The sequence below is a fragment of the Danio rerio genome, chromosome 21 (genome assembly GCF_049306965.1).
Source record: "Danio rerio strain Tuebingen ecotype United States chromosome 21, GRCz12tu, whole genome shotgun sequence".
Taxonomy (NCBI): domain Eukaryota; kingdom Metazoa; phylum Chordata; class Actinopteri; order Cypriniformes; family Danionidae; genus Danio; species Danio rerio.
Genome location: NC_133196.1, coordinates 17005742 through 17033604, shown reverse-complemented (window position 1 = coordinate 17033604; position 27863 = coordinate 17005742). Strand labels below are relative to the sequence as shown.

Sequence of the window (27863 nt, the reverse complement as noted above, 5' to 3'; positions counted from 1 at the left end):
TCAAAGTTTACATGCATTGTAGGGATACAAAATCCAGTGTAATCCAGTTGTCATTTTTTTTTTGGTATCAAAAGGTTATCAATGTGTTGATGTCAAACAGATGTTTTCACATCAAGTTGTGGGACATTTTTCTTCAGGATAAACTATGACATAATTGGCTATATCTTACTGTGGATTATCAGCCTCATCTCAAGAGGAAACGTATTTGCGGTTTGTCAGTCAAGTGGCTAATTCATACAAATTCACAAGAGTTCAGTTACACAAAAATGTAAGATTTTAAAAAGGAGAATTGGCACCCAACTCCACCCCTAAACCCAATCGTCATTGAGGGATAAGCAAATTGTACTAAATAGTACAATTGAGATTGTGGGAATTCACACGAATTAGCCACTAAATGAATTAAAAAAGTAATAAATAATCATTATGTTCCCTTTGTATGTTCTCTTTCTTGTTGTTTGTTATAATCCATAGAACATCTATTAATTATATGTTGCCTGTATTTTTTGACCTCTTAACCCTTTGATGCACAAGCTATAAAATAGATATAGAAAAAAAAACTTAGACGGGTCACTTTAGACCCATTTAGTGCATTAAAGGGTTAAAAGTGCCAGCATTGCATTTTATCATCAAGGACCATGATATCTAAAGAAAACAATTTTAAAAATCTTTAATGTAAGATTAAAATTAGTAAGATACTAGCAGAAAATTAACAGCAAAATTCATATTTAGGTTATTTATCTCTTTAATTCTCCCTATTCCTGAACTGTGTTAAACCATGTCTGATATTTAGAGTTATTTCTCTATGTGAAGAATCATTTGTTGTTTATAAATTCTTCTGAATAAATGTGTCTGCACAAAAAATGGCCTAGTTTTCTTGTTCAGTAGTCACTGAAGCCAGACATCCTAAAGTGCTGTTGTCATGCATACACGTGTACTTGTTCTAAGAGTATGTTGTAAAACATATGTCTGCATTTTGAACTTGAAGAGGGATGTTTGCCTTTGGGGTAAAGCAAGTTAGCACTGGCACAACCACAAGCATGCACACGCAGCTGACCCGATCGACCCGTGCTATATTTCTTTCATTAAATTAAAAAGCGGATTGTTTGTATGCTGACATTTTTTTTTCTATAAATCACACAGTGCAGCTGAAGAAAACACATGTGGCTTTTAATGGTTTTTGCTCAATAAAACCTCATTTTTCAAAATCATGACTGGTCCTGATCAGTTTGAATCATGATTAAGAGTCAACTAGAGTCAGATTTCCAGTTTGTGAATCATGTTTCCTGATCTTTATAACACTGTAAGTTCAATTTGTTAGTCCAAGTGGAGAAAAATAAATGATGTAAGATCAAATACTTATTTCACGTTTCTTTGAAATTATTTTAATCTAATAGCATTTCATATACAGTTGGGAAAAACAAGTATCCAACACAATGTTTTTTTTTTTTCTTTTCCTGGGAATACTATTTCTAAAGAAGCTGTTGACATGGAATTGAACCAGATTTCGGTAAGAAACCCAAACAATACAAACAAAAATAAAACAAAAACTATATTTAAAAAGTTGTGTAATTACAATGAAAGGACACAAGAAGAAAGTGCTGGACTACTGAAATGTATGTAATACGTTATATAAAGGGCCTTTTTGGTGATTAAATGCCTCCTCCTTGTTCAATAATGTTCATGTCTGGTGACTGGGCTGGCCAGTCCTGGAGCACCTTGACCTTTTTAAAGGCACCTCTCATATGAGAAGTCACATGAATAGCTCAAGTGTGATCTTGACGGTTCAGTCTCGTCTATCAAATCTGATCTTTATTTTGTTTTTTTTTCTAGTGAATTCAAGTCAGGTGACTGCCTGGGCCATTCTACAGCTTAATTGGAGTAACCTTGCATGTGTTTTGAATCATTAGCAGTATTTCCATCCAAAAATGCGATTTAACTTTAAGCGCAAAACTGGACTGTCACATTAAAAATGTACGAATAAAGCAGTGTTTTCATCCAACGAGTTAAAGCGAACAAAATCATTACTTCTTGATTAACTGCCGCCAAATATCAACAGTAAAAAAACGGAATTCGCTGCAATAAGAGAAGCTGCATGAACCTTTTCTTCATTTAAAAAATGACAATCTCCAAAATGCGCATAAAAATAGGTGGATGGAAACCTAGCTATTGTCTTGCTAAAATATTCTCTGGTTTCACCTTCGTCATCCTGCTAATGTAGATGTTGGACTAAAGAAGCTAACATTAATTTACACTGAGGAAGGGTAGAGAGTTGCTGAAGAACTACTGAGAGATGTCAGCTGCTGTCTGGGCTTTTCCTGCCTTTCTACAGCTCCCTTTCTTTATGTGTTTAACATTTTCCCCTGCCTCATTTATTTGATTACACATAACTTTACTTAGTAAACGAATTAGTTTTGTTTTCTTGGCATATTTGAATTTCCTTGGCTGTTACTAACATCTGGTGAAAATTTCAAGTTAACACCACCTAATGTTTTCTGAGAAAAATGGTGATGTGCTGAATACTTATTTCCCCCACTGTATATCTGTCAAACATCATTTGAGGCCTTACAAAATGACAAAAAGCCATCAATTGTGGCAAAGTAGTTTGTTTTTCCTTCTGTAAAAGAACATGCAGACATCAGCAATGCTGGAGACTGAATAACAAATCACAGGTAGTCCTGTCACAATATCAACATTTTTATGTGCACTAAAATGTTTCATAATAATCAATATTTACGTAATTTTAAAACCATTTTAAGGCACTCATTATATAAAGCCAAGACAATTTAATAGCATATCGTCACAGGTGTGTTACAAAGCTTCTTGAAATTCAGAAGTGAACATAAGTAACTTATGCCTTAATCTAAAGAGCACTTATCTAAAGTTTACGCTGAAAGGTAAAGAACATAAGGGTCTCATAAACGTTGAGTGTTAATATTAGGTCATATCTGCAATATAACTAGAAAGTTTTGTCAACATTTTGTATAATTAGAATCTTAGCAAAAAATGTTATTCCAACAAAACACTACTACAAAATATACCACATCACAAAACTGTCAAGGTGCCAGAAGACATTTAATGGCCTTACTTCAACTGCCTTTTTTATTGATAATTCTGATTTTATGTTAAATCTGTTCAAATATAAAAGTACTTTTACATTTGGCTTTATTAATGTGCATTTAGAAATTTTACTTAAGAAGTTGCAATTAGGAGACTAATGAAAGAATAAAGTGTAACATTCCACTGATTGACAACCATAAACATTTGCAGAACTTCAATCATGCTGAGGATCTGGACTAGAAAACTTATATTCTATGATCATTTTCCCGTAACATGCAAAGGTAGCATAAATAGGCTCAGGCCGCCTAGCCAATTATAATAGCATTTTGTTTTGTATATAGTCACACATAAAAATCTGTCACAGGAATTCACATGCTTTGGATTTAGTGGTCAAGTGCAAAACAAGAGAACAATGCAAGTCAACCAAATGAAATCAATGTTGAAAAAGTGTTGCATGCAGAATTGTTGCAAACACTTTATTTTTGTTGAATTTAAACAAACAAATTAAGTTCAATAACGTTCAACTCAAGTTGTTTGTTTAAATTCAACACAAATAAATTGTTTATAACCACTTAATGTAAAAAAATGAGTAAATCCAAGGAATCATCTCTGAATTTTTTTTCAGTGAAAATTCTAGAGATTGATTTCATTATCAGCATGATCTTTTTATATCTTTTTTTATAGGTAACAAGCGAAACTATTAAATGCAAGTCGGAATGTACACCAGATCACTTTCAAAATACATGAATGTTTAATTGTAAAGTCTCATATATTTTTCCTCAACAAACACTCTAAAAAAGTTCTTTAGCAGCTCTTTGGCTCATAATCATAAGAGAACCAATTTAAACGCTAAATACAACTTATCAAGAACCTATAATGCTTCTCCAGCAATCCTTCGGGGTGGTTAAAGTACTATAGCACTACACTACACTACAAAAGTCATGTTGCATATCCAAATTTTAGGAACAGCAAATAATAACTTGACTTCTGCTATCAGAAGTGGCTTATATGAAAGGAAAATGCCTCTAGATTATGCTTATTTTACCAAAATAAAATATGATCATGCATTGAATTATAATTGCTTAATTAAGACAGTAAGGTCTGACTTTGCTTAGACAAAAGTCTTGTCACAGAAATAATGTACAATATAGAATATTATTTCATGTTGCAGTAGAAAAAGAATTAATATTGTGTATGACTCCCATGAGCTAAGAGGACTGCATCCACACAACTGCAATGACTCAAATAACCTATTAATAAAGTCATCTGGAATGGCAAAGAAAGTGTTCTTGCAGGACTGCCAGAGTTTAAAGATTTTTAGATTCCTCTTCAATCCTCCTCCTTCATCTTACCCCAGACATGCTCAATACTGTTGATGTCTGGCAACTTTTTATCAAGTATTGCAAATGGAGTCATCTGATGTCCTTTCGCCAAACAATAAACACAAGAAGTCAGTTATACTTAGAAGCAGAACTCTACTGTATTTCCATTATAATTTATAGAGCCAAAAATTGGACGTGCTGTGATAGATTGGCGCAGCATTATGAGAATGTATAATCTATAACAGGCATCAGCTAATGAGGATTTTGATTGAACTACTTCCAGTTTTCAGACACATTCAAGACGCACCATCTCACATTTCAAAAGAATATTTTAGGGGGAGACTAAAGCTAGCGGTATGACGTATGTGCTTAGAAGAACCGATTTTCAGGCCAGCTGATGAGATAATGCACGAGATACTACAGCAGAACATTCCAGCATAGAGTCTCGACACAGATGTTAGAGAAGAAAAACATTGGGATTATTTTAAAATATACAAATATAACCCAAGATCAGCTGAGAGTTTGTGCCTATTCTAAGCATTACTTAGCATGCAATAAGCTGAGAATAAAACATCATTATTTTATGAATTAGCATTTTTGCTGATTTATTATACAGGTTTCTCACTCTTGTAATGGACACCAAATCCAAGGACTTTCAAGGACTGCTTAGGACAGAGATGCACAAATTAGGGCACGTGGGCCAAAGTTGCCCAATGGTTACAATTGATTTGGCCCGATATCCCAACTAAGAAGAAAGGGGGAGAATGATGGGGATGGTTTAGAGATTGTCATTTCAAATTTAATTCAACTTTTTATTTGTTTGTTGTATTGTTCAGCTATAAAAAAAGCTAACTGAAATTACGTGTTTCAATTCAAATGGTGTAATTTAATCAGATTGAATTAAAAATTTACAAACAGTCACCCGAGGGATAGACTTTGGTGAGCAAATTAATGCAAAGGCAGATTCTGCGTGACTAGTGTTTACAGCATTGAACTGCACTGTTATAAATGTGATTGTTTCTGTTTTTAATGCAATAAGTTATAAATAAAACAGCAATACTGCATTAGTTAATATGATTAAAAGTAATGTTTTCTTTTGTTTTTAAATATTAGGAAATAATTTAGGAAATCACCTTGGGCAACTTTAATCAGGGTTTCTGTAGTCAAATTGAAGACTCTTTTAAGACTTAAAGGAATTACATTTTAGACGTATACAGGGCTAAACATTAAGGATTTTTTTTCTAATGGCACAGTTAGATCGGTAAACAGTTTTGTATTAATAGAAGATTGTGTAAAGAGATGTGTTGCATTAGTTTTCTTTCCCCAATTAGGGAATTTAATTAGGAGAATTTCCTTTAAACATGTCTTAACAGCTGTTAAATTACATTTGTTTGCAATAAAAAACCTAAACATAAAAAAGTTGTGTCCTGTGTCTGCCCGATTGTGTAGCTTTACCTGAACGTAAATTAAGACCTGTTTAAAATGAGTTAAGACCTACAACACAACATTTCAGTGAGACTTTTTAAGGTCTAAACTTTTGCTTTTGAAATTTAAGACATTTTAAAACTTTTTAGGATTCCGCGGACACCCTGTTAATGTAAAATAGTTTGGTATTCTTATCTATGGCCAACAGCTATCAATCACATACAGTTTTCAGCCATTCATACAAAAAAGTTTTAGCAACCCTGGATTAGAATGTGTCCCTTTCAAAAATCTAGACCAATTTAAACAGTCATGTTCAAAGAACTTTGTTCAATACTGGTAATATTCAAATGTGGTTTCTGAAATATCGATTAAAATGTGCATTATTTGTCATAGTTCTCATACAATATTTAAATGTAAGAATTTTAAATGTAAAATGTATTTGTTTTTTTCATTTAGTTTTCAGTATAATTGTCAAAATAAGACTATACACTTTAAATTCAAGCACTTTCAAGGACTTTAGCTTGTTTTTAAGTACTTTCCAGGCCATGAATTCATATTTCTGAAATTCGAGTACTTTCAAGAAGTGTGGGAATCCTGATAATTTTACTGACTTTTTATTTTTAACAAATATTTTGTAATTATTTGGAGAATCAGAGGTTTTCATGACTATAAAACAATGTAATTAATGATAAAAAACAGAGAAGCATAAACAATTTTCCATTTATTTAAAAAAAAAGCAAGTCAAGTTCATCGTATGCATTAGCACCTTTAACAAAAAACACGAAACTCAATCAAACGTTCTCCTGTTCTTACAACCAGACGTCTCTAAGTTCCATAATACCAGAGTAACAAAGAAGACAAGCATTCTAATGAGACTTCCCGAACAGCCTTGAAGAGTGCTGGTAAAGCCTGGCTGATGCCAGATCAGAGTTTAAAGGCCTGATATTAAGAAAATATGTAACGTTGTGTGGGTTGAGGAGGCCTGAAGGCTGGAGGAATGTTATCTAGAGCTGTATGGATCTGTGCAAAGGCCTCCAGCAACCCTGAGGCCCTTTAAGAGACTGTGAGCTTATTGAGTGGCAGCACCAATCACGTCTTGTCTTTACCATGCAGGGGCCGTGTTGGCAAGTCGTCGCATACGCCTATAAAAACAAACAAACAAGTCATGTGTAAGTGTAATACAGGTAAGTTGTGTCTGCTCAATTGTGACCCTTTCTAAAGATGAACATGAGATGTTTTTGAAGTGCTTCAGTCAGTTTTCATGCCTCATCATAGTACAGAAATTGCTTTTAGTGAAAATAACCATTGATTTTCTCACAGCTGCTGACCGAGGCTTCATCTCGCTACTAGTTTTACTTGACCTCAGTGCTGCATTTGACACCATCAATCATGATATCATCATAGATTGCTTAAATTTCACTGGTGTCCAGGAACAGGCTTTACAATAATTTAAGTCATATTTGATTGTTACCAGTTTGTAAGTTTAACCAGACCGCTTTCATGTTAGCCCAGTGAAGTATGGGGTGCTTTCAAGGATCGGTTTTAGGCCCTTTATAATATACATGCTACCCATAGAAGACATTATTAATACTAATACAGTGGTCTCTCTCTATAACATGGTTCACTTTTCACTGCCTCGCAGTTTTGTAAAATTTTTTTTGTGCAATTTGACATGCTAATTTTTTTTTAAATGCATTGTGTTCTGCATCCTGATTTGCTGTAGACCATTGTCAATTAAACTCTGTGTCACTTGTACAGTACAGTGACTTCCAACAGAGATGCAAAAAGGATTGTAACTGTCCGCAGCAAGACCATCGTTAAGTGGGTCGCACACACCGGATGCCACGTACCAGTACCACAACATGCATTTTAGAATTGTTAACATGTTTTTTAAAAAAAATTTTTTATCAAGATACACACACTAGCGTCAAGTCAGCTGCTGTCTCCGGTGCCCAGCTAAAACTCAGGACACTGTTCATATTTCTGCCACGTCACAGAGCTCCATCTGAAAATTTTCATTTTAAATAACGCCCAGTGTGTGTTACTTTAAACTGTCATGTGCACGGCATATCTAGTGTGTGACCCCCTTAGGGATGGAGTGTCTGGTTTAGTTTTGTGGATCAGAACCTGCAGGAAAAGAACATTACGCTAGATGCCAACATTATCAGCACAAAAGCTAAAAAGGTTTATGAACCTTTTGCTGACAGCAATAAATGTTTGTGCCTGACAACAGGTTTTGATTTTTTGTTTCATTCTATAATACTGGACTTATTTTTCTATGAAGGTTTGAACTTTGAGAGGGTTTGAACAAGAAAGAAAAAAGTGTGAAAATGTTCATGCTTGTCTGAGAAAAGTGTAAAAAATGTGAAGTGAGCGGTTGTACAGCTTTAAAACATCTATAACAAGTGTAAAAAATAAAGCTGACTATTTTGCGAATTTTGCCTATTGCAGGCTATTTTTAGAATGTAACTCTTATGAATAACAAGGCACCACTGTACATACAAATAAATTAAGTAAACATTTGAAGATTAGAAATTATTGTATTGAATTATTAGAAAATAATGCACACCTGAGGTGGTGATGTGGGCATGATTTAATTGAATGGAACACAGTTATTTTGATTATACTACGGATAGCACATCTAAAGATGTTGTATTTCATGACATTTGTCAAGTTTTGTCTTCAAACGTCTCCTATCTGTAGAACTAATTTCTTACACATCTCATCCAAAGCCTTTTTTTGCATGTTCCATGCAATATAGGGAACATGGTCAAGTAAAAGGAAGAAAAGAGGTATGGCATATTACAACTTTAAAATAAAACCAGAAGCTTTGTACAGTCAGGGATATACATCCCCCACATATAAGGCACAAAAGTTGATAAATAATACTAATAACAGTAAGATAAACACCAGAGAGGATTATAAAGCAATAATAATACAGTAACTTTAAAAGAGAAATATATAATGATACACATGGTTTCTGTGCATTATCATAATCCCAGTTAGTCTAGCATAAATTTAAAATATCAAGTTTTTTTTTTAAACATGTTATTCTTGTTCTAAATCGTAATTTTTCTACTTGGATTATATTTAACAGCTCTTTAAGCAATTGATCAAATGTTGTATACCGTATCTTGTTTCAATCTCTGTAAAATCTATTTATTTGCAAGAACCATGGACAATGAGATGAACTGTTGTTCAAAACTATTAAAAGAAGGTTCATGTGTAACCCCCAATAATGCCACCTTTGGATCTGGAACGATCTTCTAGTCATGAGCTTTTGAAAGTAAGTCAAAAAATACACGGTCAGTAATTGTGCAACTTACTACATGTCCATAATTAGTTCTTCAGTGTACTTTCTGCAGCTTTGCATTCATTACATTTAGCTGACACCTCTAGAAAGATGTTTTTCAACTTTATGTATGTAAGCATCCAGTTTAGATGCTTTTTGAGCATATATGTAAGTTTATCCACAGCCATTTTGTTTTGATTACTTTTTCCTGTTGTAGGCCTTGAAATAATTGAAATAATTTTGGCATAGTGTTATGGAATCGTAATGTGGTCCTAACCTGACTAGAACTTATTTAGCTGTGTTTACAGTATACCAATCCTCAAGCAATCAGAATCCAGCTTGAGTTTTTCCGCAGTGCTGGTTATAGAATTATTGTGGTGAGCATTTCTCTCACCTTGTGTTTCTGTCCTGATCTCTGATTTTCTTCTCCATCTCTGCATCTGTCAGAGTCTCCAGCAGAGGGCACCACTGGTCAGCATCTCCTGTGTTGCGAATGGCGATCTCTACAGTTGGTAACGGGTTCTCACTGCAGGAAATAGGAGCCACAAGAAGTTAGATTTGTACAGCATCTCTTTCAACATAAAGAAAGACCAGTGGTGCTTCAATGATGACCATGGAGGCACAAAGGTGTTGAAAGACAACAATATATTTTAGAATTGAAATAAATCTGAATATTATAAGCTTCTAAACATAATACAGACATTAAAGCCATGCTGTGGTAGCACATGCGTGTGTTAAACAAACCACTGTCTGGTATCATTAGGTTTTTGCTATTTCTGTATGTGGGTAGAGGAACAGTTATAAAAATGTAATGCAGGTTAATTTAAAATTGAGGTTTTTGCCTTGTACATTAGACTGTGTCCTTTTTTATTGTAGTTTTTTTCTGAGCAATAAAATTACATATTTAAATAAAAAACAAAACTAAAATTACACCGAATGACTAAACAGTAAAGCTTTTTATATTATTTGAATCTTATTTTATGTATTCTAATTAATTGTAATTTTACTTAGTCACTGTTTATAAATATTATGATTTTTTTAGTTATTTAAAACTATGCAAGTCAAAATAAGTGTTTATTTTACTCATATATTGATTTATTTTTTTAACAAATGTTATATAAAACATTAAAATTTAAATTGTAATTAAAAGTTAATGTTAAAGGTTAAAGTTCATTTAATTAGATGCAGACATCAAAAGATACCAAAATGGGATGTCTCTTTTTTTGACATACAGTAAATACTTCTGTCATTTTTGTAGGGAAACCAGCATTAGACATTAAAAAAAGATGTCCACAAACAGGGACAATCAAAGATTACAAAAATAAGAAAAGATGAAAGTACTCAGCTTCCCAGGGTATGAAACGTGGGGGTAAGGGGAGAGAAGATCAAGAAATTTTGAAGTATATTGACCTGAAATCAGACCTATTGGAACAAACAGTGGGGAAAAGCAAATGATTAGAATGTTATAGCAAAGCAAAACCAAGAAAACAATGAAGTTAATCACAAAGAATGAACATTTTAATAGATAGTTCACCCAAAGATTTTAACGTACCACATCTTCTTTTGTGTTGAATAGAAAAATAAAAAGAAACCCAGACAGGTTTTATAGAAGTGAAGGGTGAGTAAATGATAAAAGCATAAAATTTTGGGTGAACTACCCCTTCTAACGTAACCACACTCTAAAAATAAATGAGCATATTTTTCATTTATGATTACAGCATGATGATCTCATAGAGAAAGTGTAATGCTAAGGGGTTATGTCCCTAAAAAGCAAATGTAGGGTTGCAAGCCATGCAAGAGCAAAGCAACTGAATTATGAAACACTTAGATAAAAAAATCAATATGGGCTGTTCTAGAAGAAAAAAAAAAAACAACTGAGGAAAGAGAAACACATAAAACGACTTCAAGGCATAATAAATGTAAGTTACAATGTTCAACCGGTTGTCAGCTTGCTGTCGGACCAAAAAATGAGATTGTAAAGAACCACTAGATGTCCCAGAGCGAGCTAAAGATGGTCTCAATTTAGTTTCCAAAACAAGATGTGCTGTGTGTGTTTGTGTGTAAATAACTGCACTATAAACTGGATGGAAATTCCACTTCATATGACCTTATAACACTGTAAATCAAACAATACAAGAATAGAATGAGATAAACAATATGGTTCAAAACAGTTTAAAGAAGCAATAGGAGATCACGGGAAATGCTAATGTTAGCCTGTTAGCATCGAAAGCATACATTCTATGATGCAAATCAACTTTTGTAAGCTGTTTGGATAGAACTGTGTGTATGTATAGCGTGTTCACAGTCATATTGGAGTGATAGAAACACAACTCTTTTAAAATTTCCTGAGGTAAAAGAACCCAAATCCCAGTGATTTGGAGGCCCACCACAACGTGACGTTGAATTGATTGACAGGTGCCATGTCTCCATAATAACATGTATACTCATGTTAACAGAAAACTTTTTGCAAAAAACTGGGGTTAAAATATCTGATTTTTGTGTTTTATAAGTTTAAAACATTTTTAAAACAAAGCAAAACTTCTATGCAATTCTTAACCGATATAATCACCACTACCGCATGCATGTGTGCTGCAAACGGTATTTGTGTGAGACTCATCGTTTCAGAAAGGCTTGAATAAACTCCACCATGAATGCATGAAATAAACTTATTTTTGACCAATGAGCTGTATATAAGCTTTATCCGAGTCTGTCTCTATCACTGACTGCTAAACTAAACTGCTGTTTATCTGCTGTAACACATGATGACAAGCAGACACTCACGTGGGAACTGCAGCTAATTTGCATTTACAAAAAAACTACAATGTACTCAAGACACCAATTTGGGCAGATTCTGGAGGCTATAATAAATTATCTCTAGGGTATTCTGAGCTAAACTTTACAGACACATTTTAGAGACACCAAAGGCTCATCTTACATGTAAAATAGGTGCCATTTAAAGCCTCCTGAATGCATCTATGTACTAGAAAACATCCCCACAGTACATCACTTAACTTTTACCAGGAAGAAAACTTCATAGAAGTAATTATAATACCAAATATTAAAATAAAAAATAAGGTAGCTTGTTTTTTCCTGCAATTTGCTCTCTGAAATGTCTCCTTGAATGCACCAATCCTTTGTTAATGTTAACAATTACAGATTTTGACAGACAGCTTGGACAATGTTTGGACCCAATGTTTTGACTGGACAAACTATTAAAACTATACATTTTTCCCTTTCTAAATATTTTCCAAATGATGCTTAACAGAGCAAAGAATTTTTTTACAGTATTTGCTAAAATATTTTTTCTTCTGGAGAAAGTCTTATTTGTTTTATTTCGGCTAGAATGAAAGCAGTTTTTAATTTCTTTAAAAACTGTTTTATGTCAATATTATTAGACCTCTTGAGAAATATTTTTTGTCAATTGTCTACAGAACCAACCATCATCCTGCAATGACTTGCCTAATGACCATAACTTTTCTAATTAACCCTGTAAAAGGCTGATTTATACTTCTGCGTCAAGCACATGTGTATTGCACAGCCTTCGTGTAGTTGCATAGCCCTTACCGGGGCTGACGTGTACCTCTCAAAAAAAATGTAACAACACATTGCAATGACAGGTAGTGCAAGCTCTGTGATTGGTCAGCTTGGTAGCTGTGCCAAGTGTGGGCGGTGCTGAGATGCACGAGCCAGATAGAGCGATTGCAAAGTGTTGAGTCCCATGAAGGAGCATCATATGTTTTGTGTTTACCTTATGATTAAGGTTGTTCGTCAGTTCCCACCACTGAATGAGGGTGTATTAGAGAAACAGAGGAACATAACATAGCCTACTGAGAGTTTACCATTTCGAAAGTGTTATTGCAGAGCAACACAAACAGCATGCAGAAGTATAAATGCATGGCTATGCAAAGTATATGCCATGCGTCATGGCGATCGCTAGACGCAGAAGTGTAAACCAGCCTTTGGTCTTTACATGTCACTTTACCCTGAATATTAGTATCTTGAAAAATATCTGGAAAAAATATTATGTACTGTCATTATGGCAGAGATGAAATAAATTAGTAATTAGAAATTAGTTATTAAAACTATTAAGTTTACACATTAGTTGAACAAAAATCTTCTTTCCATTAAGCAGAAATTGTGGAAAAAATAAACAGGGGGGCTATTAATTCTAACTTTAACTGTATAAATAAATTTGGACCACTTAATTTAATGATCAGGATAAAGGAGAAAAGGACTCGCAAACAGCGTAACAAGAAACATAACTTAGGAAAATCACTTATTGCACCTTTAAGATCTGCAATGCTGCAAACTGTAAATACAGTTGAAGAGTAATAGTGTGAAACACTTTTGCTAACTACATTTTTTTACAGTTTAATTTATCCCTGTTTGTAAGAAGCTGAATTTTCCATCAGCCCTCACTTTAGCGTTCAGTGTCCTGCTGTTTCTTGGGTAAATTCCAAGGCAATTTTACAGGGTAGGGAAATAATTCATTCTCTGCCTTATGACAGTGCGGTTGCTGTATCTATAAATCATACACGTATGAATTATGGCAGGCAGTCATTTTGAAAACAAGAAACTGTCCTAAAACAGCTCTGTGGGGAATCTGGTGTTTCTGGAGGGGCTAATGCATAAAAAGCTACCTTATTTATGAACGACTGCATTAAAATGTAGGTACGATCGATAGTTTTGCCCTCCAGCACACTCTGAGTAAGTGTGCTTACGTACAAAAGAAACCATGTCTGAGCATTAACCCACTGTGTGTTGCCCACCTGAAGGCGTAAGTCCTCTGATGCCAGCTAAGCTGCCCGCGGATGCTGTAGGCAATGGTGGTGACGAACTCTCCTCCGAGACCCAGCTCAGAGCAGAGCTTCAAAGCGAATGATTCTGGCGAGTTCTCCTTCTCTGACATGTCCCATTCAAACTGGTCCACCAAAGAGATGTTCCCCACGTGGATGTTTAGCTGAAAGTACAATGAAGGAAAATTAACCTGCTTTCAATATAATGAGACCCTTTTACAGACATGCATTAATTAAGCATGTGTATTCACACCACTGTAGATAAATTTAGTTCAATAAAATGAATCTCTGGTGCTACTGTTTTGTTAGTAAGGTTCGATTGAATATTGCTATCATCTGAACTCTGGTGTGCACCAAGTAATAAGACCAAAACACCAAAGAAGGACTTGAACTCTTAAGAAGTTCAACTAAAATATGATCACATCACAGACTGAATAAACCTAAATGAACTACATACATGGCAAAATGTGACCATATAACAACAGAATGCTCAATCATACAATATTCTCTTCATATATTTTTCATCTCCATGTTTCTCACGTCTGCATTTTTTTTCAGTTATTTAAATATCATAACACTCTGACTAGCTGCACATCAGCTGTACCTAGAGCAAACCTCCTAATACGTGTAGCACAAAGACTTTTATTAAAATTTATAAACGTCAAAAGTTGTGGATCTGTTCAGCAAAATATTTGACCGTGTCACTGTTTCCCAAACGACTAAAACAATAGAACTAAAGCAAGTATCTCTTTTATATAATTTTTCTTTGTCATACAAGGATGTTTTATTTGGTTTTTATCATGTTGATAAAGTTAAAGATAAATATTTTCTAATAAATCTGTTTATTTTACTAGCAAAATTTTTTATACATAAATGCAAATTTTTGTCTGTAAAGCCCCTTTTTCTTATTTTTTGTAAAGATTTGAAATATTATTTAAATACAATCTCTACCTCCAGCAATGTTAAAGCTTTAAAATCCGTAACACTATGTGAATCTTACAATATTCTCTCTTTTTTATAATAGATGACTGTATTGTATGTGATCTTGTAAACATCACTGTGACCTTGCTTTAAATTCAAAGTGCTTTTTGTAATTTATATTCCCCCTGGCATATTCTTTAGTTTGTCATTTTGTTTTGTTCTGTTCTCTACCCTTGTTGTTAAAGGTTTTGTACCTTTTCTGTATATTTTTGTATTCTTGTTGAACGTTCTAATAAAAAAAAAAAAAAAAAGAAGTTGAAAAAAAAAAAAAAAATAGAACTAAAGCAATCTCCACTGTGCAGAGCAAGAGTGCTTCTCTTCTGTTAAACTGAACCATCGCATCATCGGTGACGCAAGCGTGCTCAGGCTTGGAAGGTAAAGATGCAGTGTGAGTGCAAGCCATCGGGAGAGAGGCGAGGGGGGACAATCGTGCTTCGGCACGCTTCAAGGCAACTGTACCTAATGTGAGTACGCCCTAATGCCATGAGATGAGACTATTCGATCTAACTGGGCATGCACATATCTTGTCAGTATTCATACTTACAGTCTACTGCTTGTGTAATGACAAAGGCTCGACAAATCAGAGAATGATATAAAATGGAAGGCCATTCAGAGAGTGTATGTGTATTGCCACACCTAAAAAAAGTCTGTTTCAGTCCACCTATACTAAAACACAATATACCGGCATTTTTAAGCAAAAAACAACCTTTTTAAAATGCTCTGTTTTCAGTGGTTAAAGATGCCAGAGCAATTTTGACACCAAGGGCCTTACCATGAAGCTAAAAAAATGGCTAGCAAGTTAAGTTTCAGTTTATTTTGCAACAATCTTGGGTTTTAGGTAACAGGAGGGCAGCTTGACATTACTCTTTGTTGCCATGGTATAACGTAGCAGTTGAGCTACCGTTACAGTACCTAAAACCCAAAGTTGGGGCAAACTAAACCGAAAATTAACTAGCTAGCCAGGTACAGGTCCCAGGTTTAACAGTAACAAAACATACGTGTTTTAAAAAGAAAACTCATTATTGTAAATGACACAAAGTAAAACCTATGCAGGTTGTTGAAGTTGAAACTAATCATTCAAAATCTATCAATATAGGTATAATTATATGTACGCACATAAGCACACATTATTGTTTTGAATGTTTTTTTTTTGGTAGCAAAATACATCATAAAAAGATTAGTCAGATTTAAAAATTACTAGCAACAACTCTCTTTTTTTCGCAATCAAAGAACCAAAACTACAAGTGTGAACTCCAGAGATTAAATTATGTCCAAAAGAAACCTTAATGATGACCCTCTGGTCCGTCTGTTCTTCCAGGATGCTGTCTGTAGGGTAGGACTCAATCTGCTGTCTAATGGCTGAGGCGATGGCAGGGACGAAGGTGAGTGGATTGAGGTCCAGGTCATCACACAGGATCTCAGCAAACATCTCTGGAGTCATAAGCTTCTCTGGAGACAATGAAAACAGACAAATAGAAACCTTCCGTCTAAATGTGTTCATAATCAAAAGATCTTCCACTAAACAGCAAAAATATAAATAAATCATAAACATACACCAATATTCAATAGAGGTGAGATATTTAATAAATATGATGAATAGATGCTGTTCTTGAACTATATACAGTGTTTCAACAAAAATCTAAAACATCTTAAGTTTTCAAAATAAATAGGAATTATTTCATAGGCATCAGCTAATTAAATGTGGCATGTAGCAATAAAGACTGGAGAAATGTCTGTTAAAATGAAATCAGCTTTACCACATAAACAACACAAAAAAAACTGCATTTAAAATGTATTTTAAAAAGAAAATAATTTAACATTAAATTCATTCATTCATTTTCTTGTCAGCTTAGTCCCTTTATTAATCCGGGGTCGCCACAGCGGAATGAACTGCCAACTTATCCAGCAAGTTTTCACGCAGCGGATGCCCTTCCAGCCGCAACCCATCTCTGGGAAACATCCACACACACATTCACACACACTCATACACTACGGACAATTTAGCCTACCCAATTAACCTGTACCGCATGTCTTTGGACTGTGGTGGAAACCGGAGAACCCGGAAGAAACCCACACGAACGCAGGGAGAACATGCAAACTCCACACAGAAACGCCAACTGAGCCGAGGATCGAACCAACGACCCAGCGACCTTCTTGCTGTGAGGCGAACGTGCTACCCACTGCGCCACTAGTGCTAAGCAAAGATTAATCACATCCATAATAAAATTTTGTTTTGACAAAGTATATGTGTATTATATATGCGTTATATTAGCCCATACTTAAAAATATAAATAAATAAAAATAAAATAAACATAAAAAATCAACATCTCACGCTATGCTAAAAGCCAAATTGAACAAGGAGCTGGTCGGCTGAGCGAACAAAAAAGTGTGTAGGGACCGAGAAGCTCAGTGAGGTAGAGAGGTGCAGCACCATTCAGACACTTAAAAACAAATAAAAACAACTTAAAATAAATCTTGAAATGCACGGACAGCCAGTTTAGAGAAGATAAAACCGGTATGATGTGCTCGTATTTGCGTGTGCCAGGTTAAAGACATGCAGCTGCATTTTGAATGAGTTGTTGTGGAAAAATAGAAGACTGACTCGCCCCAAAATAAAGCGCATTACAGTAGACCAGACGGGTGGTTACAAAGGCATGGATTACAGTTTTTACAGTGCTTGCATGATAAAACGTGCTTAATTTAAGGAAAAAGAAACAAGAGCAAAACAAAACTATTTTGTTACATATATATTTAAGGTTATATATCATTTGTATTATATAGATATATATTGTAAGTTTAAATCTAAATAAATTCTCATATACATGCATGCATGTATTTATATACATAATAAATATACACAGTGCACTCACATATATCTTGCCAAAAGAAATCTTTATTTTGTATTCTATTAATTGTGATTAATTTTTGCTAGCACTAAATAAAACATAAGCACAATACAAATAGAATAATTTCAGTACTTTTGCACCATACTGCATTGTAAGTTTGTTGGTAAAATTTGCTAAATGTCATTAAAATAATGCGCATATAAAGTATCTATTTTGTCTACCGTTCATGTTCCAGGTGAAGGCATCTCTGAGCTTCTGTCCATCAATCTCCATGTCCAGGCGTATCGGCACCAGGACCTCAGCCTGGGAAGCATTTTCGTGGATGACTGCAGGGTCGTGGTCATCGAAACTATGTGTTGAAGGAAAGCAGAGACCATAAACACAGCCTATCATTAATTAGCACCATGTGCAAGGCATGTGCTGTTCAACTCCACACCACCGCTTTGATTCTGAACAACATCCCACATTTTTCCTTCATGTCCTGCTCTTTTTTTGACACAACAAGTGCCCAAATTTTTTAACAACCTGCATGTGTGATTGTGCGAGGGTTTTAAAATGCTTGTCTTGTAAGTACCGACAGAGGAATGAAGTGGTTTTGGACACACTGGAGCATTGCTTGAAACCAACAGCTGGTTGGCGGCATTCCAGTCAGAACAGTCTCATTTAAACCCAATCGTTGACATTTACCACAGTCTTTATGTTGACAATATTGCAAGGGTGATTACGTTCAGCTAAATACCCCAAGATGATTTCCTCTTGGCACAAGATAATGTGGGGACAATTGAAACCAATAACCACAAAAGCATAGGGCTATTTTTTTTAGCTCGTCCTTAAAATGGGGAGCATTTGGACATCTTCTTGTGCGGGAGATGAGGAAGAAAGAATGTCAGTATGAGCAAAGAAAAATAGACTTATCAAGAGTTTGCTTTTCACAGCATGATCAGCAATAAACAACACAACCTGAAAGAACCTCTTTGCAATAACAAGCCAGTGTTCTGGAGTATTGCTTCAACTGCTGATCCAAAACAACTCAGTCATGGGATAAATGCAGCGGAAATGTGGTTTGGTTTCTTCATAAACATCCTCTGGTTTGATATTGCCCTGATAACAACATCTGTTACAATCAACAGTTGCTTAAATAATTGCCCAGAGTTTAGTAATTATATTTAGATTGATTAACATGCTGATGACTGTTAACAGATCTAACCTATGGAATCTTTAAAGAACCATGATGACTTCATTTTTTTTTTTTTTATGATGTGTGGCCATTAAATATTTTATATGGAGGTAGAACTATTTATGCAGACATTTAAGATCTCTCTCTCTCTCTCTCTCTCTCTCTCTCTATTTTTTGGAGACTTCTAATAAATTAAGGATAGTTTTAAAATCCTTCACTTGTAACAAACCTGTTTAGAGGATTTCCCCCCCACTAAACCACAAAAGAAGGTATTTTGAAAAATGCTGGAAACATTTAACCATTGACTTGTGTGATATTTGTTTTTTCCTATTGTGAGGGTCTAGGGTTACAGGTTTCCAACATTTTTTTATGTTAGGTGCTCCAGTTTCCCCCACAGTCCAAAGATACGCGCTATTGGTGAATTGAATTAACTAAATTGGCCGAAGTGTATGTGTGAGAATGAGTGTGTATGGGTGCTTCCCTGTACTAAGCTGGAAAGGCATATACTGTGTAAAACATATGCTAGATAAGTTGACAGTTTATTCGATGTGGCGACCCCTGATGAATAAAAGGACTAAGCCGAAGGAAAATGAATGAATGAATGAATGAATGAATGAATGAATATCATCAAGGTTTGGAATCGCTTGAGGGTGAGTAAATAGTCAGTATATTTTTATTTTTGAGAGAAGGATACTTTTCATTTTATTCAGATGTTTGTAGTTGGCAAGCTTTTTCTTATGTTTTTGAAAGTTTCTTTGCTGATCAAAACTGCATTTACACAAATTTAATAAAACTATAATATTGTGCAATACTGTTGCAATTTAAAATAAAATTCTTAAAATAATAAATATTAGAGATGGATAATATTTCGCCCAGCATATTGTTATCAGTTTAAATGAACCATTACTGGTTCGATCAGAAAATTGGGTTGTTACATTAAACCAAAATAAAAAATGAATCAAATATTGGAAAACAAGCAGTTTTTTTATTCTTTTTAAGAGCCATTTATTCCAGAATAAATTACTTTGGTCTTCAAACTTTTTTTATATTCAGTGTGGCCCTGCTTAATAAATGCATACTTTTTTAAAAAAAAAACAAAATCTAATGAAATGAATGCAAAATCTTCAGGAAAGGGTCAAAGAGTATCATTAATCATCTCACCATAATGGAAAGGTCCTCTTTTTGTCACGTCCCATTCGGTTTCTGTTGATAGTGGTGGAACAAGGCACGGCATCTAGGTGGTGAGAGCTGTTGGGCAGGGTGGGCACCCATTGACTGTTCCTCTTCGCCTTCTGCTCCCTAATTAACAAACACAGTTACTTCAACCTAAATCCCAACAAAACATCATCTTTTAAGATACAAATTGATAAGTTTTACTATATATAGCCTGAAAGTGTTTATATGCATACAAATAACATAACCCACTACATAATAAAATATTATAAATTATAATACCTATTTATATATTACTAATTATATTTCTCATACATTTTAGGTAACACATTAGTTTGATGACCAGTTCTTGCAATAATATGGTAGCTTATTAGCATGTTTATTACCAGCAAACTGGCTGTTTGTTTTAAAACACACATAATCCATTATTCTGCATCACCATATTTTAGAAACTTTAATCCCAGAACCAGTGCCATAGGGGAACCATCGGCACTAACCTGCGTCCTCAGATTATCATCATGTTAAAATAGATTTGAAAAACAAAATGCTATTTAGAAATACAACTTTCAAATTCATTGTATTCCTAGGGTGAACAATAAGCTTAATTAACAATATTTTAGTAAAGGGCAGTTTATTAGGCAAGGTTGAATTTTGAAATTGAGTTTCCCTCACTCATGGAAAAGTAGATTGCAGCTCTATTAAGGAAAAGGTGTGATCAAATATTTTTCTCATTTAGACATGTTTCAATGGTTCGTTGCAGTTCAGGATGTTACTTCTACGGACATAAACTGCTTTTGGAGTTGTTGTTGATGTTGTGGCGACGTGCCAGCATTAGCAGTAAAACTTCAACTACACATCTGATGATTCAAGACCTATTTTAGGCCTGTAATTACGAGCTTTCTAATATGTAGTTTTGGGCGTTTTCTTGTGTATATTAAGACTGTTTAGAGCTCTGTCATCTTTATATTACATACCATATACACTTTATGTTGTTGAAGGAGCAAAGTGTTTGTTTTATGGTGTGTTAAAAGTTGAGAAAGGTACCATATTTTAAACTGGGAGAACTATATGCATTCACACGATAGCCACCTCTCAGTATATGTGACTCCCCCTTGTCAGCCGAAGGCAGGCGCCAGCTCTGCTTATTCCTACCACATAATAAAACTTAACAACTACCGTACTAACTTTTAATTAAAAGCAAAAGAGAAGTTCATTGAGGTAATAGCCATTGCTTATAGTTAGTTAACAGCAAGAACTGATCCATAAAGTGTTATCGAATCCTGTATTAATTATATTTCTTTTAATGTTGTTATGTATTTAGACGTGTAATGTAAATCATACAACAGTCATCTAACCTGAGATATGCCGGAGGCTCTGTGCTGATGGACACGGCTTTGTATTTCTCATCATTACCCTCGAAGATCTCCTCACATTCAGAAGCCTTCAGCAGGGTGACACTGGTGGCTAAAGGTGTGTAACCATGATCTAACACAAAAACAACACTGCACAAACTGCTGTCCAGAAGCAGGACTAGGAGATTATAAGGTGTGGATTGCTTATAGCTGCTTTCTGGACCTAATTGTTGAAAAGGAATCACTTACCGTGTGATGACGCTACAATCTTCTTCCTCTCCTCAACGGATGCAAGGCGTCTCCATAAAGAAGGGTATCGCTTATATAAGGAGCCTCTGAACATACGCAGGTAGTTGCCAACCTATAGAGCGAGAGTGTGCAAAAAACACTTTCAATTATATAAAATCACCTAGATTTTTGATAGCCTGAGGTAAAATGTAAATTCTCAGGTGAAATATCTTTTAGGGCAGCACGATTATTGGAAAAATCTAATCTCATTGGGACTTTTTTATTCTGGGATATATATATTGCGATTATGAATATAATTTCACTAGATGACTTAATTAATATTAATAAATTCATATTGATTGACAAGTATGCATTTAAGTATTTTATATGCAAAAGTGATGTATTACTATTTTATATTTAAGTGATTTATGATATGTTACCTTTCTACCTACCTTAGCATTTTAGTCAGTTTTTCCTTCTGACATGCTGATTTATTTGTAATTACATTAATTCCAACAAAAGCAACATTAACATTTTGGATTGCTCTTCTGGTTGTATGTTCTAGAGTCACAATGGAAAACAAAACTCCAACATGGCAATGAAAAATTGAAGACTACCTTATAAAATCTCAACAACAACAAAAAAGTATTCTGATTAACAAATAGGCCAAGTATGCTGATACCAAAATAAATAGGCATTGGACGATAAGAGTTTTGAAGGTATACTGCGGTTTGGAAAAGTCCAGGTTTAAAAACTGCCAAAATTTTCAGCTGTACTGTTACAATGTAAGATATGTAAGATATCAAAATATGCCATTTTGAAAATTATAGAAATCTGTGTTTTTGAAAGTAATTAAGACAGTGGAGGTCAATGCTTAATTTATATTATTTAGACTGACATGTTTACTGCTCATAAATACTATAAATGATTCTAAAATAAAATATATTGTGCTATATATAGGGACATTTTTTTTTAGATTTTTACCCAGACATTTGAATAAAATTTTTTTAGAGCAGTAATCACAATACCAAGAAATCATGATATTTTTTATCCATAGTTATCATACCGTCAGAAACTTGCCTAATGGGTTATATAAAATGCATGCGTTAGTTATGTAGCACACAATATAATGCCTAAGTTAAAAGCATTTTAAAATCATTTACTCACATGTGTTGTTTAAACTATATGTGGTTTTATTTTTCCTATGAAACACAAAAGATTTAATCTAATTTTTCCCCACTCACTTTCGTTTTGTATTAACATATCTAATAAAAACTGAGGTAAAGATGGTTTTATATTTGCACATTCGTTCAGTGACAACTTGTGAAATACCGTCTATATAGCGTACCATTGAGGAAAAGTAGGTTTTATATATACATACACAGTCAGAATTTATCCTTCATAATATAAATTTAGAAAGTATTCTTTGCAAATTCTAAATAGTGAATTATATTTGCAGCCAATGCCTATTAAAATAATTGTTTACAAAAAAATTGTTTACAGTCAAGTAGTGCTAATCTTGATTTGAAGTCACTTTCATGTGATTTCAGGCAGAATATTCAAAGTACTATGGTAAAGTTGTCACTGAATGAATGTGCGAACATAAAACTATCTTTATCTCAATTTGTTTAGTACGTTACTTTGAAAATTCGGAACAACGTTGAAAGTCATTGGCTGCTAAAATGATTAAACTATTTAAATTTGCAAAGAATACTTTCTAAAATGATATTATTAAGAAGGAAATTCAACTGTGTGAATATAAAACTAACTTTAACGTTACCCAAATTAAATAAAGTATGATTTTCAGTATATTGAGAGGGTGTCAGTCCATAACATTGTTGTAAACATATTTTGTGTTCAACCAATGTAGTTGCAATCATAAAAGTTTGGAACTACAGTAGTCCGAATACATAATGGCAAAACATTTCGGTGTAAACCATCACTGTAATATGTTTGTGGTGATGGGGTAACGTTACTTGTACACTATATAATAAGATACAACAATAATAATGTTCTCTATTAACTTGTTTGCCCCAATATAAAGTCGCACTTACAATCTGCGTTTTACACTTGAAACTAACTTTACTTTATATAGCAAAAGGGGTGACTGCAAACTTATTAAATCATTCATTCGTTAGCTCGATATGCAGATATGAGCATCTTTAACAAGCAAGAGCCAACAAAGAGAAGTCGAAGATGATGTTTTAGTGTTAATACAGCGACTACGTTGATGCATATCAGATGTAAACATTTGCGTAGTACTCAGAGCAACTGAAGACATACCTCTGAACCTATCATGTAAAAATCTCCATCTTCTTCGAGTTGAAATTTTATTGGTTTTTGTCCAAATGTTTTACTCAACGCCATCTTTGCGAACACAACACAATGAGAGACAACGCGCATGCGTACAAACGAAGCGTCGCGCTGGGACCAACTCACGCGCTGGGACGCCCCGCTGCGGTCCTGCAACAATGCCTACGGTTGGAGCACGAGTATGTTACAAAAAGAGTTCATAGTTTTGTTTGAAAAGCTAACAACCAATTAAAGCAAATGTAAAATTTAAAAGCAAGCAATTATTAGTGCACAATTAGCTCACAATAAACTCTAAAATATTACTTATAATCTTTTAAAAATGATTTGATTTGATTGGGGTAGGGTTATTTGGACCCCAAAATTCTGCGAGGGACCCTAAAAATGCAATATATATAGGCTTATAAGAAAATATACAAGATAAGAAAATATAGTTTCTTATAGGCTATAAATGTAGTCATCTAGCTTATAATGTGAAATATTACTGGGTCAGTTGGCATTTCTGTGTGGAGTTTGCATGTTCTCCCCCTGTTTGAGTGGGTTTCCTCCTGGTCTCCCCCCCCCCCCCCACCCCCCAAAGTCCAAAGACATGGGGTATTGAACAGGTGAATTGGGTAAGCTAAAAATGTCCTTAGTGTATTAGTGTATTTGTGTGAATGTGAGTGTATGTGTGTTCCCCATAGATGGGTTGCAGCTGCAGGTATCCGCTGCATAAAAAATTTGCTGGATAAGTTGATGGTTTATTCCGCCGTAGTGACCCCAGATTAAAAAAAGGACCAAGCCGAAAAGAAAATGAATGAATGAATATCTATATTTGATCAAATGTGGATAAATGTTTTTTTTTTTTTTTTTTGCACAATTTAATAGTTATTTTAATTATCATAATGATAATTGTTTTATGTTGGTTGGTTTTATGTATATATATATATATATATATATATATATATATATATATATATATATATATATATATATATATATATATATATATATATATATATATATATATATATATATATATAAATTCCTTCTTGCTTTCTTTATTAATTGAATTCTTCTCTTCTTCAAAGCTAAATCCAAGAAAGATGGCAGTTTCTTAAGTCAACAAGAAATATTGAATTGCATAAACAAGCCAAAACACTCAACAGGCAAGACAAATAAGGATTAGGTTGCTAAAAATATTTAAGACAATTAAAACCGCATTAGCCATTAAGCCTACATAAGAACAGCCTTGATATTTCACATCTAGTGCCAGATTACTTAAATTTATTTGCAATTATATGACTACTCTAAGTAGATTGAACATTTGGGGGAAAGGGGGGGTTCACTTGTGATTAAATGTACCAACATACATGTTTAACACAGACCTTTTTTAATGGTAATCAGAAGTTACATCTCCATTAGAACGGAAAAAACTCCATTCTTGTAGCACTTTACAAGTACCTGCATAGAAACTAAACCATTAACACGGGTCACAGTCTGAACTCGCTTCATTAACGTAAAAACATATTTTCATTAAACATGCTGCATTAAACATCACATTATCCTTTGGCTTGGAACATTAATAATCGGTCATTACGAATATGATTCAGAGTGAAATATTCTTCCTGAAGTAGTTTAATCATGTCCTTTGGTGTCCTTCAGGGAAAAAAAAAACAAATGTTCAGCTGAACTAAAAGATATGAGTGCACATGTGATAAGCAGGGAATGGTAAACTCTTTGGCAAAAACACTTTAAAAAGGAGATTCACCCTAAAAATGAATTGATCCTCATTGTTTATTAACAGTTTTGCTGGTCCATGTATTCCACCTGTCCAAAGTGCAGATATCTGTAGATTCCCTGACAACTGCAGGAGAGATATTCAGAGATAAAAAATATATATTTCAGAAAGGCTCACCCTTACTTCACAGTTTGAAGCTTGTTTATACTTTTATATGGGATAAATAATTGATCTTGTTAGTACATTTGAAGAATTTTTATTTGGAGTGTAATGGTGGAACCATAACTTTATTTTCTGTTGTTTTTTATTTGGATCTAAACTTTTGTTAGTTACTAACTTTTTCACTTGTTTTACTCATGATTTTCTTAAGGTATTTCCTCATTTCAGTTTGTGCTTTATCAGATTAAAAAGAACTTGCGTGGATTAAAAGTTAGATTTTTTTAATTATTAATAATTTTTGTCTATTTAAAAACATTTATTATACTATTATAAATCTTAATAATGAAATACCTTCATATCAAATTATTCCATTTTATTAATAATTTCTGTTTTCAGGGTTGCAAAAACATCTTTTTAATTCTAAATGTACCTTTTTTATTGCCAAATATACTGCTTGAATGATCTTAATAATGAATAATGCTTGTTGGTTTAAAGGACATGAAAATTAACCTTCAGTAAATGGCGGCATTCATCTATTCAAATGATTCATTCAGAAGTCTGATTCATTCAAGAAAGAGTCATGGCAGCATCTGAAATTCCACATAGGCTAGTATGTCAACTGTATGACAAAAAAGCCTATTTATTCATTCATTCATTCATTTTCTTTTTGGTTTAGTCTCTTTAATAATCAGAGGTCGCCACAGTGAAATGAACCAACAACTTATCCAGCATGTGTTTTACGCAGCGGATGCCCTCCCATATGACAAAATTTGGCCCAGATCTGGCTAACACAATCAGCTTTTGCTTTGCCCACATGCCGCAGTGAATTATGGTACATCATTGGACCAAGTCTGGCTTCCATACAAGGGCCAAACATGAACCATATCTTGACCAAGTCTCAGCCAAGTTCATAACCCATAACTGGGCCGGAACTGGGCCAGACTTGGTGTATCACGACTGCAATGAAAATGACTTCGCTTTAAGGCCACACTTTTTCTCGAAGCGGCCCGATGGTAAAATTTTTTCTTTAATTAAAAATGATTTAAATCTATTTTAAAAGTAGGTCAAGATAAGCCAAACATGTTCATTTTTAACATCTGGGTCAAATACTACATTTGACATCTGGCCCAAATCTTATGCGCTGCCTTAAAGATGGTGCCACCTCTGTGAAACCTGGGCCATGTTTGGCCCACATGCTGTATGCCAGTGCTGGATGAATGCCTGCTGTGCCAGATTCATGTCAAATCTGGGCCGGAATTCTTTGCTACCTGGGCTTCCGGCTGCAACCCATCGCTGGTAGGCATATTTATATACACATTAAAGTATATTATATATATATTCTATAATATACTGTAGATTTTAAACTCAAGTTTCAGTCTATACTCACAAAACATCCAAATTCAGCAAGATAAAATCTAACCTTAATATGAGTTTGAGTTTAATTTATAACTTGACAATGATCTTGGTACACAAAGGACTGCATGCTGCTATAAAAGAGTGTTTTGCAAAGCAAAATATGTCCCAAGTGTTATGTGACCCCATTTCATAGTCAATCTGTTAAGCGTGTTAATAAAGAAAGTTATATTTTTACAAGAGCAGTTCCTCTTAGATTGTTCCACATTAGAGACTCAAACATAGTGGAAGATAATAGAAAAGGCAGAGCCGAGCCTCAGAGGAGCAAGAAACCTCAATCTCATTATATGTTTCTTTACTCAGGCGTTTTTGGAATTGCAAGCAATTTGCACTCATACTGGTCTGTAATCCTAATGAAATGATGGGATAATCCCACAGATCTAAAGCATTTTCTTTTACACTTCATTGCCTGTTTGAATAGAAGGTATCTTTATCCGAAGTGGCTTAGTTGTAGCTTATAAATGATACAGCTTTGTTTTTCTAATTTTAGGGGGGTAACACCAACAAATGCAATGAGACTTATTGATAAGCCTAATTAGCATGTCTTTTTGGATTCTGGTTGAGATGATTAACTCGGCACCTGCTATGAACACTAGATGGCAATCTTGTATT

The 27863-nt window shown here is 34.2% G+C and overlaps 1 protein-coding gene across 3 annotated transcripts; it reads right to left on the bottom strand.

Annotated features, from left to right (window-relative positions):
• Window positions 1-6512: 6512 nt before the first annotated feature.
• Window positions 6513-24036, bottom strand: smarcb1b (SWI/SNF related BAF chromatin remodeling complex subunit B1b). 3 transcript variants are annotated; one of them, NM_131448.1, is given in 10 exon segments: window positions 6513-6946; window positions 9491-9622; window positions 10507-10518; window positions 13866-14056; window positions 16156-16322; window positions 17941-18068; window positions 20058-20195; window positions 21425-21533; window positions 21671-21782; window positions 23933-24033. In NM_131448.1, coding segments are annotated over 10 exon segments (1113 nt in total). In that variant the 5' UTR covers window positions 24017-24033; the 3' UTR covers window positions 6513-6906.
• Between the last annotated feature and the right edge of the window lie 3827 nt (window positions 24037-27863).